General features: G+C 48.3%; 1 protein-coding gene across 4 annotated transcripts in view; it reads left to right on the top strand.

Moving 5' to 3' along the window:
• The window catches only part of SOAT1 (sterol O-acyltransferase 1), a 37,652-nt gene that overhangs the window by 1,138 nt on the left and 19,161 nt on the right, over positions 1-17,353 (top strand). The window contains exons 2-3 of one of the 4 annotated variants that reach the window (XM_072343438.1): positions 4,190-4,338; positions 14,512-14,647. In XM_072343438.1, the coding sequence (XP_072199539.1) occupies positions 14,524-14,647 (124 nt within the window). In that variant the 5' untranslated portion in view covers positions 4,190-4,338; positions 14,512-14,523. Of the gene's footprint in view, positions 1-4,189; positions 4,339-11,390; positions 11,509-13,182; positions 13,504-14,511; positions 14,648-17,353 lie in introns of those variants that run through there. The other 3 variants (XM_072343437.1, XM_072343440.1, XM_072343439.1) reach the window with 3 other exon arrangements.

Genomic DNA, 17,353 nt, shown 5'->3' with positions numbered 1-17,353 from the left:
TGAGGCCATATTCTACCTTCCCTGGGTCCCAAGGTGTGACCAAAACTCTATCCATGCTGTCACATGCACCTAACTGCACCCAGTTCTAGTTGGGGTGTGTGCTCTGACACAGGCTAGAGTGAATAGGAGCAAGGAGCACGAGCAATCAGGAATGCCTTAATGTACTGCATTAATAAACCAGGAACACTGGGGAGATCAGGAAATAGGGACAGGCTTGCAAATAACACACAGCAAAGCCGTTCCTAAAATAGCACTGGGACTATCTGGGGTACACACTGCTAAGTCCCAGGACCTACTGTGGACATGGCTGTGAGAGGATGAGCAGAGGGGGTGTGTGCAGGGTGGGCAGTCCTGTGCAGAGCTGATGGACGGGGGTAAACTCCACAGTGGAGATATTTCCTGGTATCCTCCCAGCTGGAATTTGCAGTCTGGCATTTGTAAATGGCTTGCCTCATAAACAAAACGTGTGTTCTCTGGAGGCTGCGGAGAGACAACAAACATTAAACTCCTTTGAGCCATTTGCAGTTGCCTTGTAGGATAGAACAACTCTTTCACATCAACAGGAATGCTACTTTTATTTCCCAATGCCTCTTTACTCACTGATCCTAAATAGCTAACCTGAAGAAGGCCATTAGCATTTCAAAAGGTGATGCCAACATCCAGAGACTATTATGCTTAGGTGCACTAAGGAGAATTGTGTTTAATCGCTGCTCTTATTCCTCAGGCCTTACGAAATCCCTCACTGCCTGTATCAGCAGCTTGCACACACGTAACAGCTCACTGTGGGTTACATTAATGTCCAACTGCTTGGAAAATGTCTGCCACACAGTAATATCTTAACTGGGGGAGGAGTCAGGCAGGAGATTTGTTGTAAAGGGAAGGGGTCTGCAGCACGGTTACTGTTTGCAGCTGGACAGCAGTGTTTTAAGACCATGCCATATCCTATAGAAAAAGCTTCAAAAGCAGCACCCAAGATAGTACCAGCTGTGGTCAATCTCCTGGATGAGCGATGTCCTCAGACTGCATCCCACTTAGTACTCTCAGGAACGTATTTTAAATGGTATCATTTCCTCTGGCTCCAGGTAACAGGGGATGCCAAGCCCTGGTTGGTGCCCACCATTCTGGATTGCCTAAAAGAAGCAGCTCCCCAAACTGAACCTGACCCTGTGTGACTGAGTCACTGGTGACACGGAGCCACACCACTCCAGGTTGTTAGAACAGGGGCTAATAGGTATTTACTTCACAGAGTGTCAGAGTTACTAACTATGGCAAGGTTACAAGCTGCTCTTAAGAGATGTAAACCTGTACCATTGCTACCTTTTATAGTCAGCTGTGATGTCACCAGGCTCAGCAGTATCAGTTATTTGTCAGAAGGTCATTTCTTTTGAGGAGGGCTGGCAACATGGTATCCTAACAGCTACTGCCCTCCTGGCAATTTTGGGCTTCCAGTCAATCTGCCATCTCATGAGCTGTTTGAGTAAGGGATAAAAGCACCAAGGAACAAAGGCAGTATTGATGCTGCAGTAATAGGCCTGACCAGAAATGCGGTATTTCTAGCATCGCTTCAGAACTGCCTTTAAAAAATTGCCAGATATCCATTTCTTGAAGTTTCTTCTAAGTACTAAGAATGCATTGCAACACATCCACAGCGTGCTCCAAACATCACAAGATCAATTGTGGATGAGCAGTGCTCTGCTTTACATGCCATGAACTCACAGCTGTCATTTGCTTCAAGTGTGGGTTCTGTGTCAGAAGGAGCCCAGTGGATAAACTGGAGGCTCCTAAGCCTATGTTGAGTCAGCTGGGCAGTTTGGATTTGTCACTTGGGAAATAGTAGCTAGCATTACTGTGCTGGTAAGGTGAAAATTAATTCTAGGAGTAATCTTTGTTCTTTTTCCAACTCATCCACCTTCCTCATATCAAAGCTACAGAGAGAAACATTTGTTGATCGCTTAGGACAGCAGAAGCTTAATCCCCAGTGAGGAATTTGGAGAGTTCCCAAGAATAAGGGATACGTGTGCATCCCGTGTCAGGATTTTTGTGCTGCTGCTGCAATGCTGGAACAGGTTGTGGGAATCAGGATGGCTGTAATTCACCTGGGATGGCTGCAAAAGGCAACACGTGATATCCGCTAGGTGGCCCGGGCATTGCTGCTGGGTGTTCCTGGTCAGTGCAAACACCAGGCAGCCTCCTCTGAGTCTTAACCAAGGGGGCCTGGGGAAAGGCATTAAAAAAAGAAAGAGAAATTTAAAGATGTGATACAGCTTTTGTGCCAAGAGGTTCGTTACTCTGCAATGAACAAGGAAAGCCTGTATGTGCTGAGCCATTTCAAAGGAGAATGTCATTGCTGGGTGAAGCACTCATCCTTTCGTCTCTGACTGACAGCTCTTAAAACAGTCTGCAGAGATCTGTCACAGCACAATGGTTGGCATTTCAGCCTTTTAAAAGTTATTTTTAATCTTTACTATGATTTCAGTGGTGCTACAGCGCATGCAAGATCGCTTGAATTACTTGCGTGCCTGTTTAATGAGGGTCTACGAACACAAACTCTTTCCTGGAAAGTATGGTTTTCTAACAGGTTTTGACCAACAGCACAGAAACATTCATACGCAGCACAGGACAGATGGCAGTCCTTCTGCTACTAACCGCTCTTTTGGTCCACTGTAGTTAACACTGTAAAAACTACAACCACTGTGGTTTTGCATTAGCTGTACTGCCCAGCTACTTGCTCTCGCTGGGTTGCAGCTGTATGGCTGTCCTTGCCCATATATCCATTAGCTACAAATAGGAACATACTGACTGCTCTGAGGGCTTACATGAACTATCCCCATCATGATATAACCCACAACCTTCTTGTAGGCTCCACCAGGGAAGAGCTAGAGGTGCCAACAAGCAGCTTGTTGGACTTCTCGAGCATATTGGTGAGTGCTACAGCTGCACCACCCTAACCATGCATCTGCTTAAGGCAGGAGAAGAGGTACAAAGATGAGAAGCCCCTGCATCTGCTGGCAATTGGAAATCAGTACTCAGCTTGCACAGTGTGATGGCTGATAAAGGACATTTACTGAGGTAATATGAGATTCCCTGACAGTGCTGGTGATGATTTGGGCTTTTAGGCATTTGTCTGCAGCAGGGTCAGTAGGAGTGTTTTACCACCAGCGTTCCAGCAGCGCTTCAGTTCATATTTAGGAGCCTAAATCTTTTGGTTTCTGATTTGTTGAGCAGTGAGAGATGTCCAGTTTGCAGACAGAAGCTTGTTATTCTGTGCTTTCCCTTCTCACTGGCTGGGAGGTTTGTAGCCAGAGAGCTGACATTTAGCTAAGGGACAGCAAACACTTCAGAGTGCAACACTCAATCAGTGCCTCAAGACCGAACTCATCCCACCTTACAGTCCTGTGAGAACTACTGTACCACGTTTGAATTAGACTAAGCAAAGCGCCTGTATGGGAGATTGGTAATCACAGCCTGAACCTCTGATTAATCAGCTGAGGCAAGTGTGGGGTCAGCTGTGGGAGCACAGGTGAGAGTGATATAGCTGTGCTCCCGGAAGGGGTGGAGCTCGACTCCATCCCCTCTGAGACCTCATTTAAGGGCTGATCCTCACTGAGGCAGCATCTCTTGGAGATTGCTCTTCAGTGAGGACTGCCCCAGCTTCTTTGGCTAAGGCACTACCACTGGTGAGTTTCCCTTTGCTTATTACTTCTGTACATTTGTTACCATCTTTGCTACCATCTGTATATTAACAACCAATACAGTGCCATAGTAGTCCACAACAGAAGAGAGGCTTTATTCTCTCAGAAGACAAGGCATCCTTCTCTTGTTTTTTTTTAATAAGTGCAACTAAAATTAAATTGAATTCAGACTTATCAGTGCTTCCTTCCCATGCTCTTTGTCTCACATACCTGTTTCCCCTTGTGCTTTCTCCATCTCCCTCTTCTCTCTTGCCCCCTCTGGCTGTCACTCATTGCTCTGAGTGCTTTGTCAGCCAACTGAGTTCTTAAAGTTCAGTCTCAAATACTGTTACAAAGACCTGGTAGATTCCTTCTCCCAGGCTTTCTAAGTTAGTTACACAAGAATTGTAAGCAATTGCTGTGTCTTTCAAGTGGCACTGTGGTCCTGCCTCGCACTCTAATGTAGAATTAGATGTCTTCACTTTGCACTTCTCAGATTTAATGTTGTTCCTTTGCAGAGTGCTCAGCCGCGTGAAACTGAAAACAAAACTGCAATCAAATAAATGAAGCAAACAGATCAAACCATGGAAGCCTCGTGGCTCTCTGAGATACTTCTGCGGGTTTGTGAGCACACACAGCAGTACCCAAGGGATCAGCGGATACGTCTGTAAGCAAACCTCACTTAAGTTTAAAAGTTGTTTGTTACTAAACCTTTAAGAAAACACACAAGCCCAAATCTTCCTCTGATCAAGCTCTGTGTGTTCTGTGTGGTCTTTAGTTAGACTGTAAACTTGCAGAAGTAGGAAACATCTTATGAAAAAAACAAAACCCTTAAGACTGTCTCACTTCACATCCAAATTCTTCCCCTACCCCAGCTGTGTGTGTTTGCCTAGCAGCAAGTCTTCTGTTAATGAGTGACTTGTTCTCATTAGCTTGTCAGGCTGGATATGTAGCCTGCAGTTCCTAATCACACAGAGCCGCATGCCCTCCCTTGTAGCTTCTGGTAAAGCAAATAATGAGATATACAAAGCCTCCTGTCTCCGAGTTTGGCCTTTGCACATTTAATCATTAACTAACACAGAATGCCAGAATAAAGTAACTAGCTGGTGGTTAAATATATTGTGCAGAAGCTGAGTCCCATGAGTGGCCCGCGGTGGGGTTTGTTGCAGACTTTGCCATTGGCTGCCACTTCTGAAACCTCTGCAGAAGAGAGGAAAAGTTGTTTGCTGAGAACTACTCAGCAGAGTCATAGGAGCTGCACTCCATACATTTGTTTTGTGGAACTGAACTGCGAGGTGGATCCTCTGACACCTGGGAGGTTTCCAAAACGAAAACCTGAGCAACTTTTCCTAACTTTGGAACTAGATGTGCTTTGGTCAGGAGGCTGGACTCGCTGAGCACCAATGAGCCCTGCCAGCTTATGTTCTTATTCTGTTAAAAGTTTCTGCAGGTTTCCTCCATTTGGATTGTTAATAGACTGTCCTGTAGCCTGGCTGAATTCTTCCCAAAACTCACAGGAGCTGAATATTTCTGCAACCTTTGCTCCTCCATCTGATCCGTGTAAAATCAGCCATCAGGTTCAAAAGTTACTGGAGGTAAAAGGTGGAGCAGACAGGCAGGCACTCCCTTCATCAAACACACAGGACAGCTTGCATAAGCCTTGCCTTCTTAAGACAACCTTCCTTCCATTTACTTTTGAGCAGAAAACTTGTCGAGTGTGCACTGAATGAGGCCTGAGGCTGTGTTGTATACCCCCAGCTGCAGCCAACCTGAAATAATACCCTCTGAGAGCCAATAGCACATTTCATATAGCTGAGATATTTACTGTGCAATGGGAACTATGCAGAGAAGTTGAGACATTTAAGCCTGAAACACAGGCATCTTCTTTCTGATAGAGATTATATTGTGTGCATGTTAAAGTCTCCCTTCAGGTTTGTCCATCCCTGGTGGACACGGGAGTGTGTCTGTTACCTATCTGTGTCATCCTCAATTTTCTCATACCCGAGGGTGACAGAAAGGGGAATTTGAGCTCAGCATGCTAGAGACCGCCTGGCTGTCTGCTGTCTGCCTTTCCCTTTCAGTCTCTTCTTTCTCAGGATGTAGTCACACTACAAAATTACCTTGAGCAATATGTCTCAAAGTTTTTTTTCCAGGGGTTGCTTGCCATAAAGGGCAGACGTGTGATGTGCATTGATAGTCTGTGCTGCTGCAGGAGACACTGAGACAGTGTGAATCCACTGTAGGCTGTACGTGACCCTGAGGTTTCTGTTCACCTATGCCAGCTTTGCATCCCTCATCATCTCTTCTGCAAGGGGCCAGCTGTATTGCTTCAGTCCACAGAGCTTGCCTGATCAGCTGAGTGATTTTCTTTTGAGGCGACAGCAGCAGACTACACTGTTCCCTTTTCTCTCAGTTTACAGAAAACAAAGCTATCTCTTTCAGCTTTTGATCACCCTGGAAAACATTATTTTTGTGTTCCTGGGAAAGAGCTTCATAGCATTTCTATTTTCTGCCTCACAGGGAAGCAGAAACTGTGAAATTATCAGCATCCTCTGTGCCTCTGTACGTTCCCTGGAGCTGTTACACTGTGCAGTCTGAAATAGAGATCTGCCTCGGGGATTTGCTAATGATGCATTCAGTCCCAGCATGGCACACACTCATTCCTGGGGAGTTACTGAGTTAGCATTTATAGTTCCGCACTTTTCCTCTGAGTACATGAAACCCTCTGATTTTCCCTCAGCACTGAGGTCTTGTGCGTTGGATTCTCTTCTCATGACAGCTCGTTTGGAACGCCACCAGAAAGCTTTCAGCCTGGATCTTTCCTCCTAAAATCATAGACTGCAGTAGCATCACACCAGTGATTCTCCCATGACTTGGTGCCTCATCATCAAGCAGCAGAGAAATGTGATCTTTGGAGGCACATCTTCAAAGTAACGAAACAAAGACATTTGCAGAGAAGCTGGGTGATCACTAGTGCTGATGCTGGAAGCCTTTTGCAACTGAGTAAAGAGGCTCACAAATGAAAAGCAAGGAGCCAGCAGACAGTGAGGAAAGCACAAGAGGACAAACCATGGGAAGTAAGCACTGCTGGTTGTCCTAATGGTGCTAATTTGGGTGCGTAACATAGGCAAACAGCAGTGGCAGAGGATGAAGTTACCTCCCTCAAGCTTACTCTGTCCTCTGGTTTGTTTGCCAGCTCTTGTTTCTCCCGATGCTTTAGGCAAGGAAGACTTTCTGTGTGCGTGAGCAAGGGTTGAACCAGCAGGAACACTTCTACTGTATTTCATAGTAACTTGCTAGTGAAGACAGGACTTTTCTTGCATGACCTACATGTCTGAACTCAGAATCCCTCTCCTGGGTCTGCCATCTTCAGATTTAAAACCTTTAAACAAGCTCAAGTTTTCATCTCCTCATCCATATTTCCAAAGCACATAAGCCTCAAGGCACCAGGCCAACAACGGAATATTGCTGAGCACAAAGATGTTTTTGTAACCACATCAGCTCAGCCCAATGCCAATCAAATGCAGCAAACTCTGCATATTGCTTCATCTCCCAGTACAGTTCCATTACAACCTTCCATTTTTGCTGGTCCTTGGCTGATAGGAGAAGCTACTCTTCCAGTTTCCTAACTCTATTTTATTTCTTCACTTGCAGTGAAATAGTGTTGAGAGCTGCCAGAGTCTCAGCTGTGACACAGATCTATCTGAATTCAGGGTTTTGGAAGTGTTCCTTCACGCTTGTCATCTCTTTCAGAAAGCACTGCATTGTACCAAGTCTGTACATTCTTTACTGCTCTACTTGTTGCTATGACCAGAGATGCCAAGTTTCAGCCTCACTCTTTTGAGAGACCAGACAGAAACCTGGATTTTCTTTCTGCTTTGTTTCTGCTCCTGGCTTCTACACTGCTCTCCCTTACCATCACCCAAAACTTCTTTCCAAGGCAGCACGGAAACTTGGAAGGCGCTACCATCTCCAGTCCCTTAAACCCAGCAGCGCTCCCTCCTTTGCCCGAATCTTCAGGCTTCAGCAGAGAAGAAAACAAATGCATAGACTTCCTCTCTGGCCACGTATTTCCAAAGTGAAGGGGAAGCAAAAAGGAACAGATGGGTACAGCCCTGAGCAAAGAAGAGGGAAGGTTTTGGCAAGGCAGCTACAAATGTATGGTGTTCTCTGTCAGGCTTGGGAAGGGTTCTTGCAGAAGGAAGAGCAGCAGGCCTGGCTGCATCACTGCCATGGAAACAGCCAAATTGCTGGTTGGACAGATTTAGAAACGTCTTCTGCTTGGGACTACTTTCAGTAGATGTCATCTATCTCTGCAGAGATTAAAACCAAGTGGCAATGAGGTGGTGCTTCATGCTGAAAACATAACTTCTTAGTTTGCAATGGAGAGTCGGCCTTCCACGGCTTTATGAAGATATGTGTTTCCCTCTGAGAAACAGGCTGTGGTTTTGGCAGGTATTCCTTCTCCCCACATCCTCTTGTTTTTGGAGGGCTTTCACTATGAAGAAGCAAGACCACTTCCAGCATGATGATTCTGGTTGCATTTCAAAGCTCCGGCTTCTCCCCGGTGTTCACCGTGGAGTTTAGGTAGCACTCCGACTACCTGAGTGACATTTCTCTCTAAGATCTCTTCTTGATGACCTCGAAGAGCACGTATTTCCTCAAAGACAAAACCAGGCCGATTCGTTCTCACTGCAGCAGCTCATTAAGTTTCCCTGCACCTTTGAAGCCCAATTCCTTCCCCATGGCCTCACAGTGTTACTTTTGAAGACAATCTAAAAGATTACAAAATAAAGCTGGGATGCTACAGAAGAAGAAAAGCACTTGCAGGAAACACAGTTCAGCTCAGCAGGGTTAAACTGTAGTTACACCTACACAGATTCAGTACCTTTCATGATTGGGTGTTTAGGAGACTCAAAGAAACAGCGTCCCCAACTGAAACAAAAAACCCACACTTGCTAAACTGACAAGACTTGTTCAAAATGAGAAGGGAAAGGAAAAATTATTTGCCTCTTGGGAAATAATGCAAATTTGGCTCAGCCAGAAGGTCAGCAATTGAATTTCTGAGCTTGCAGAGCAACCCGACAACCTGCTGGCAGGCAGCAGGGCTTCTTTTTGGAAGGGTGACTTCAGCTCAGTAGCACAGAGTGATGTTTGAGTAAGGAGACCAGTGCCCTCTGCTGAGAGGACTGCCCTTGTTTCTCTGACTGCTCCAAACGCCAGCAAAAGCAGCAACTGCAGTGCTTGTAAGTGCACGAGGAATTGCTCGCTGAGGCCCACGTTCAATTCCTGCTGCTCCTGCCTCTTTACAGGAGTTTGCTAATCTGAATCTCTTGCACCAAATGTTTTGAAGGCTCTCTAAGTCAATAGGAGCAAGGGTAACTACACAGCAAATCTGGATGTGATGATAGCATTAGAAGCTTCAGAAGCAGAGGCTTCAGGAGCTGTCTGTATGATTTACGAGCACTACGGGCACCTCTGGCTATGTGATGTATGCTGGGGCCACATTTAGGTTTTCTTGCCAAATCAGATCAGGCTGAAGCCCTCTACAGTTTTTTTAAAGGATGGGTGAGTTGGTATTTTTTTACCTGCTCCTTTACCTGACTGAGTTTTGCGCTCGGCCTTACAGCAGCACCATTTTCTCTGGTTGTGCAAAACCAGATGCTGCATTGCTACACTTCAGCGACACGGTATGATACAACACAGGTCCAGCTTCCCCATCATTTTGTTATTCGTTAAAAGAGGATCAAAAAACACCCTTTCAGAGTAACACGTAACTCTATTCCTTACCACTTGGGGGAGCTCTTTCATTTGCACATTTTCATCCATACAGTTGCTATGGTGCAGGCATATTGCGAAACGATTAAACCGTACTTGAAATAGCATGTTACAGCTGTTTGTGAGGGTGGGCAGTGATAGAACAAGGGGGAATGGTCTTACACGGAGACAGAGGAGGTTTAGGTTGCATCTTAGGAGGAAGTTTTTCACCCAGAGGGTGGTGATGCACTGGAACAGGTTGCCCAAGGAGGCTGTGGATGCCCCATCCCTGCAGGCATTCAAGGCCAGGCTGGATGTGGCTCTGGGCAGCCTGGTTGGTGACCCTGCACATAGAAGGGGGTTGGAACTGGATGATCATTGTGGTCCTTTTCAACCCAGGCCATTTTATGGTTCTATGGTATTGCAGGGCAGATATGGTTCTCCAAGTGAGAGCAAGTGAAGCTGAAGCAAAAAGGCTGGTGTGTCTGGGTCACCAGTTGTGATGTGGGGGCGAGTACGCCGTGATTCAGACAGGAGTGCTGAGAAGTGATGGTGGTGAGGCAATCATTGAGCAACGCAGCCTGTAGGATTAGTGTAAAACAGTCAGGAACATCAAGATTGCAAGCAGCATGGCAAGCATGGCAAATGATGTAGCTGATGAAACACTGCTGCAGTTTAGACCCGTAAGACTAGAGCAGAAGATGTGTGTGAGTGGGAAAAAATCAGTGGTGGCAATGGCTTGTTGAATCTGTAACGGATGGGAAGAAGGGCAACAAGGGGGGCTGGTCAGGTGAGTTACCTGGAAACACGCCTGGAGCAGAAGGAAGCTGTGGTACATATTTTAGGGAGCAGAGGTGAGCAGAGCACCATCACACGGTGATGTTTGGGCCAGAGAGGTTCTTTAAGAGCTGTTACCAAACTATGCTCCCTACCTCTGCTCCCCTCACCTCTGTAAGGCTGAATAAGTGAAGCCCTGCAAGCAGCTCTGAATGCCAGGCGCTCTCTTCTTTTGGCCAGAGGTATCTGATCTTCCTACCCCCCAGAGCTGCAGTTTTGCTGATCAGACCAAACAGCTTCAGCAGCAAGTTTTGGATCTTTAGGAAAGGAAACTTTTAGTTTCTTCCCCTTTTTCTCCTTGCTCTCCCTGGCACCACAAGGCACTGCAGTGTGAACAGCCAGCACAGTGTGTCCGGCATGAGGGCACCCCTGACAGCATGCTGCCAGCCCTGAAAGCATCTCTAAGAGGCATTGTGTTAAAACCCACTTGTGAAGAACAGGGCCTCAGTTCCGTGGAGGTTCCAGCACAGCCATTTGCACGTCAGCAATGACTTCTTCCTCTTTTTCAATCTTTACAGCAGTTTTCCTGCTAAGCAGCCCCGTGCGTTGGGATAAGCCGTCAGCGTGCTGCACGCACGGCACAGCCCTGGAGCTGCGAGGAGGAGGAAAGGGAGGAAAGTCGGAGGCTGGCGGCTCCGTTCCCGTGTTCGGAGCACTTCCCCGTTCAGGCTGCAGGGGTTACTCGGGTTTGCGGGCCGCTGACGCGCAGCAGTGACTCGCAGCAGTGACTCACAGCCCGTCACGCGCCGTGCGGGCCGCGGGTTGGGCCTCGCACCCATTTCTGACGCTCCGAACGGAGCTGGGAGCTCCGCGTTTCCCTCCCCGTAACAACGTCTGCCCCCGTCCCGGCAGAACCGCTTGCGACAACCTCCCCGCGGAGGCCGCGAGTCGTGCCGATCCCCGGAGCGCTCGTCGCGCAACCGCCGCGTTCCCTTCCAAGGCCGGGGCCGGGCGGAGGGACGGGATCCTCCCGGCCTCGACTCCCTCATCCCGCCGGCCGCTCCAGAGCGCGGCGCGGATCGGGGGGTCTCCCGCGGCACCCCGAGGCCCAGCCGGAGGAGCGGGAGGCGCGGAGCGGGGCGCGCTCCCCCCACGTGCGCCTCACGTGCCCCCCCCCCGCCGCGCGGCCGATGGGCGGTGCCGCCGCTCCCCCCTCCCTCTGCGCGGTGACGTGCTCGGCGAGCGGCGGAGGCGGGAAGAGCGGCGGGGCCGGCGCTCAGAGGAGCGGCGCGGGCGGTGAGAGGTGACCGTGCCGGGGTGCCGGGCGGCGGGGCGGGCGTCGCCTCGGCTCCGTGCCCGGTCGGCTCCGCGCGTTCGGTCCGCTCCCGGCCATCCCGGCCGTAGGCCCGGCTGGGAGGCGGGCGGGAAGCTCCGGGAGGGGGCAGAGCACCGCGAGGTTAGGGAGGACGAGGAGGGGAAGGAGAGACTCGTTGGTGCAGCGGGCGCTTCCGCGTGTTTCGGGGCTGCCGCGTGCCGCCCGCTGTGCCGCCCGAGCGCTGTCCGCAGCGGGATGCCTACGGGGAAACCTGCCCGCGGGCTGCTCGGAGGGGCACGAGGCGGCTGCAGGCGGCGTTGCGGGGCTGGCGGTGCTCCCGAGGTCTCGCTGAGCGTGGGCTGAGATGGGCGCTTTGGGCTCAGCCCGCTGTCCCGCTCGCTCTGACTGTGGCAGAGGCTCGGTGCGTTCGGGTGCTGCCGTGCCGGTATGTGCTCGGGTGCTGTTACCATGCTCCGACAGAACCCAAGTTGCGTTGTTCGATTTCCCCCAACACGACTCCTGTTTCCCTGCCCAGATCGCAGTGATCAGTGTTAACGGAGCTGTGCTGCTGCATCCCCAGGGCTCAGCTGCGATACAGACTCCTTAGTTAACACCTGAACTTTGTCTCAGGGAGGCTGTGGATGCCCCATCCCTGCAGGCATTCAAGGCCAGACTGGATGTGGCTCTGGGCAGCCTGGGCTGGTGGTTGGTGACCCTGCACATAGCAGGGGGTTGAAACGAGATGAGCATTGCTGTCCTTTTTAACCCAGGCCGTTCTATGGTTTGCCACTTACGTGATCCTTCCTTCCCCTGTCCCAAAGCTCCTTGTTTCTACTTCCTTTCTGTTAACCTTTCAGCTGGATGCTAACAACTCCCACGCTTGCAGTGGAAAGGAAGGAGTGCTTCCTTGCCTTTTAAAGGTGGGAAGTGTGCTCTGAATGGAGCCGGGAGCACTTGCCCTTCAAGGACTGACGTGGCTCGTAGGAACTGTTTGGGTGCGCAGGCAGCAGGGGGTAGCTGCTCAGGGGGTGGGCTGTCAGTGGGTGAATCCCACTACTCTGCCCTGATGAGGCCTCATCTGGAATACTGTGTCCAGTTCTGGGATCCCCAGTACAAAAAAGACAGGGATCTCTTGGAAAGAGTCCAGCGGAGGGCCACAAAGATGGTGAAGGGCCTGGACCATCTCCCCTACGAGGAGAGACTTAGGGAACTGGGTCTGTTTAGCCTTGAGAAAAGAAGGCTGAGAGGGGACTTGATCCAGGTTTATAAATACCTGAGGTGTGGGAGCTATAGTGGCGAGGCTGGTCTCTTTTCAGTAGTGCGTGGGGACAGGACTAGGGGCAATGGGCTGAAACTCCAGCATAAGAAGTTCCGCACGAATGTGCGCAAGAACTTCTTTACAGTGAGGGTGACGGAGCACTGGAACAGGCTGCCCAGGGAGGTGGTGGAGTCTCCTTCTCTGGAGATATTCAAGACCCGCCTGGACGCCTACCTGTGCGACGTGGTGTAGGGAGCCTGCTTTGGCAGGGGGGTTGGACTCGATGATCTCTAGAGGTCCCTTCCAACCCCTATAATTCTGTGATTCTGTGATTCTGTAATCCCTGTGGCAGCTTGGTTGTGCCCACTGCTTCTCATCTGTGTGTAAGGTGATCAGAGCGAGCCATTCCTACCATGTGATAGGATTTGGGGCCAGAAGGGTTGAAGTGGCTGCTTTTCTATGACTTCCACGTGCTTTGAAGCCGCAGGTGGGCAAAACAGTCCTGTGCTGTTGCAGTGGGAAGGCAGGAAGGTGGAAAGAGTCACATTGGCTCTCTGGTGGCTGGCTTGCTTTTATAGGTGAGAGGCTTCCTCAGAGTGATTGCAGCAGTAATAGCAGAGAGCTGTTAGCAGGGGGCTGGATTCTGCTAGCAGGCTTTCTGCATCAGTGTTTGTTTGCTGTGAGAAGGTGTGTTGTTCTCATACCTGGTTCCTTGTGTTCTTCAGGTAAAGGCTTTTGTATAAGCTCACAGCATTGTGATTTATATACCACTCAGCTGAGAAGCTTGTTGTTAGTGTTTCTTTAGCATGTAGGCTGACTTGGGGCCGAAAAGGGGCAGTGTCCTGCAAGAAGTGGATTGTGATCGATTGATGTTTAGCTTGGTGTTGCAGAAGCTTTTCCTGTGTGCTCCAAAGAATGGCAAATCCTCAGCGGGAGGAACAAAGGCAGGAAGCTGACTCCTGGCAGCGTGTGATCATGAGAGTCCAGTTTCCCTTTTGTGGAAGTTTCTGTCTCAGTTCTCTGAGGAAACCCAACTTTGAGTTACTTTCTGGCTTCCTTTTTTCAGCCTAGCTGCGATGGATCAGGCATTCCCTAATAGCTCAGAGCTGTGATGCCAGCAGTGATCCTTCTCATTGAATCTGGTGTTGTTCAAACCAGATTTTCTCCTCCCGTTTTTCCCTGGTTCGCAGCACAGCCGTTGTCTGGCCAGACAAAGTACAAGGATCTATTGAGGAAGCTGCTTTTTCAGTGAGAACTGAAGCTTGACGGGAAGGGGTTTGGCTCAGGCAAAATCCTGCGGGTGATCTTGCAAAGCAAACGTGCCAGAGCTCTCTGAAGACAAATTTTGCTGTCAGACCGGCTGCTGGAGAGCGTTTTCAAGGGCTTTTTGCGCTTTTAAAGATTTCACAAAGGCTCGAGTCATTTGAAATACTTAGATCTGTAGGGGAAAGGAGGGAGCTGCAGGAACATGAAAGCTCTTTTTGTAGTGCTGAGGGAGAACTTGCTTGGATACTTTGCTCTTTTGCAGATATGGTGAGGGAAAGGCAGTGTGACCCACAGCACTAACACAGTGACTAATGCCAGTGTGAACTTCTTTTCAGCTACCCTTCCTCTGAATTCATAGTGAAAAGACAAAAGCGTAGTGCAGAGGAGGCTATGTAATACATTCTGTAACTATGTGAAGAATAGGTGGGGTTTTATCATTAATTATTTCCTTTCCTTTTCTGGTCTAGCTATAGGCAGCAATGGCAGGTGAAGACTGTGTAAGAAAACGTCCATCTGGCTCCACCACAACCTACAAGAGCCCCGAGAATGAAGAAATGCAGAGGAGACCTGATGGCGACAGATCTTTTCAAAACTCCAGCAATGGTGACGTTCTTTCACTTGGGATTAATTGGGTTTGCATTAGTTCATACCATGGCCAGCTGGGAAGTACTGTGGCTAACAGCTGGCTTGATTTGTGGATGATTGTGTGGCAGCTTAAGTGGTTTTGCCTATGGACTTTGAGGCAGCATCCCCAGAGTCCTCTGTCATGCTGTGCTGCTTTCCGTGAGGAGGCTAATGACAGAACTGCAGCTCTTATTCTCTCTCTTTTGGAGGCAGGATGAGCAAAAAGCTAAGCTAGTTTGTCACCATGTGCCACATGAATCTCTGTTCCAGAACCTTGATAACAGTAATTGAAGGAGATAACTTTTATTAATGCTCTCCTGAATAATGTCACTGTTTCACTGTGTATCTTTCAAGTGGAACAGGAGTTGGAACAAATAGAAGTTGAGAACAAGTGATATTTCTTCTTCCAAAGGTATCTTTCAGAGAAAGCTGATGCACAGACTATTACAGGAATGCGACTCTCAGCTGTTGGCAATAATGATGTTTTACCTTGGCAGGATGGGGCTGCCACATCAGTGCTGTTTTAGAGACTTGCAGGTAGTTAGTGACTGCTGGAAAGCAATTACAATGTGTTTAGAAGCAGACTTCTACCTCTTTATCTATGGAAGCACTTTAACTGCTAGGAGTAAGTTTGAGTACTTACACGCTTGTAGGTAAAGAATAAATAGAGCTGTGATAATTAGCACTTGATAGGTGGGTGTGCCTGTTTTTTATAAGCTTTTCATGTTAGTATCTCTGAAATGCAGCATCTCACTGCAGGTGAAGCACTGTGAGTGGGCAGCAACAAAACAGTCTGGGACAGATGTACGGATGTCTTGATAGTGTGCTGGGAATTCATGTGCAGGCCCATGTCTGGTGGGTTGGGTTAGTATAAGAAGTTGTGTTTTAGTGCAGTCCATACTGCAGTACAGGTCTTCCATAGGGAGATGGGAGTTGCTCTCTGACTGACCGTGTTATAGGGTGGTGCAGAGGATGGATCCCTCTCTGGTGGGTTATATCAGCAGCTCTGCATCGCAGAGTTTAGAACTTTATGAAGTCAAGGGAGTGCTCTCATGTTGTAGATAGTGGCCCCTTCGTGCAGTCTGATAGGTTTGTGTAAGTAGTTGTAACTGCGTGAAAGCTCAGCTAAGCTGGAAGGATTGCTCTTAAGTAGCACCCATAAATGTTTTCTAGCTTTCTTTCCTCCTGGTTTCAGAGCAACTGTTCCTAAAGCAAGAGTCCTGATAAATGCACAGGTAATTTGAGGCTGTTGATCTGGTATGTCTGACAACATCCATTGACTGTAGCATCTTCAGACCTTATGTTGCATGGAGTTTTAGACAGTACGCATGTTAACTGCAGTTTAGGAATTCTAGACACCTTAGGGCAGTATCTTGCATGCAAATAAATACGTGGTATTTCTGTAGCAATCCTTACTGCAGGAAAAACTGAACCACTAACATGACTTTGTACCCTTTATCCTCCCTGATTAGCAAAGACAATCTGCTTTTTAACTTAATAGTGTTAAGGGCCAACTGACTTGTTTCCAGAAGCACATTGGTCTCATTAGTCTTTACTCCTTGTTTTCAAGGAGAGTCTTAAGCAACTGGTTTTGTCCTGGCATAGTACGAGCAGGTGATCTAGGCAACAATAATCCCTTGACAAAATCCAGGCTGCCTGAAGTTTTGCATGTTTTCAGCTGGAGATGTGTCAGTAAGAGCAAAACTGTTCTGCTTAATGGGATATTGATGTTGGGCAGTACAATAGCAAGAAAACTTAATCGGGAATGGCTGTAATAGAAACTATATGGCAGATGTAAAAGGTTGGAGAGGCTCTTTAGTGTACTGAGGCCCTCTAAAATGCAGAGATAAGACCATTTGAAACCAGTAAACTGATGGCTGTGGAGAAACCAGAAGAAGACCGATCTGCAAACAAGTCTGTTGGGGCATATCTTTGCTGGGTATGAGTAAGCATGTTTGGTAATGCTTGTCCTGGAAAGGTCTTGTTATCTTCTAACCAAGAGGTTACTATGGATCATTCCTGGTGTGAAAGTTCATGAAGCTGCAGGGATGATGTGTCCTTATTGATACAGGAGGAGGGAGCTTTGAACCAGGAAGTAAACTCCAAAGCGTTCCAAATTCCTGCCTGACTCAGGGCAACAAGTGTGCGTAAGCTGCTGAAATTGAGTTTCTTGGTGGTACTTCAGGGAGTTAGATGGAGAAAGCTGTCTTGCCCAAGACTATGTTAAGCTGGTAATTCTTATGCTCTGACATGTTTTGTAACCTGTGGGTTTGTTGAAGGCTGAGAAGCTTCTTGTGACAAGCCTGGGAACGTGCAGTTGTGACCTGGAGAAATGCTGCTGTTTCCAGTCAAGAGGCTGTTTGGGTTCCTTGTCCCTGCAGACTTTGCTTTTTAACTGGATTCCTTGTCCAACTACAGCACAGTGACCTTTGTGGCCTGTGCATTCTTCAATCAGATCAGCTGAGCACTGATGGCGATCTAGTCATAACTTGTTCTCTAGCTGCTGCACAGATGTATGAATGGGAAAAATTCAGAATGAGACTTACTTGTGTTCCATCGTACCTGGTGTGGAATGCATCTGCCCTTTACAGCATCTCTGTGCTAGGCTGGCTTAGACATAGGTGGTCTTTCAGGTAACAACATCTTCGGTGATTTTAGGTTGGAAGCCTTTGAATCTTGATATCT

This window comes from Excalfactoria chinensis, chromosome 8, assembly GCF_039878825.1.
Source record: "Excalfactoria chinensis isolate bCotChi1 chromosome 8, bCotChi1.hap2, whole genome shotgun sequence".
In the NCBI taxonomy this organism is placed as follows: Eukaryota; Metazoa; Chordata; class Aves; order Galliformes; family Phasianidae; genus Excalfactoria; species Excalfactoria chinensis.
The sequence above is the reverse complement of the archived record's forward strand: the minus strand, read 5'-3'. Positions and strand labels throughout refer to the sequence as shown.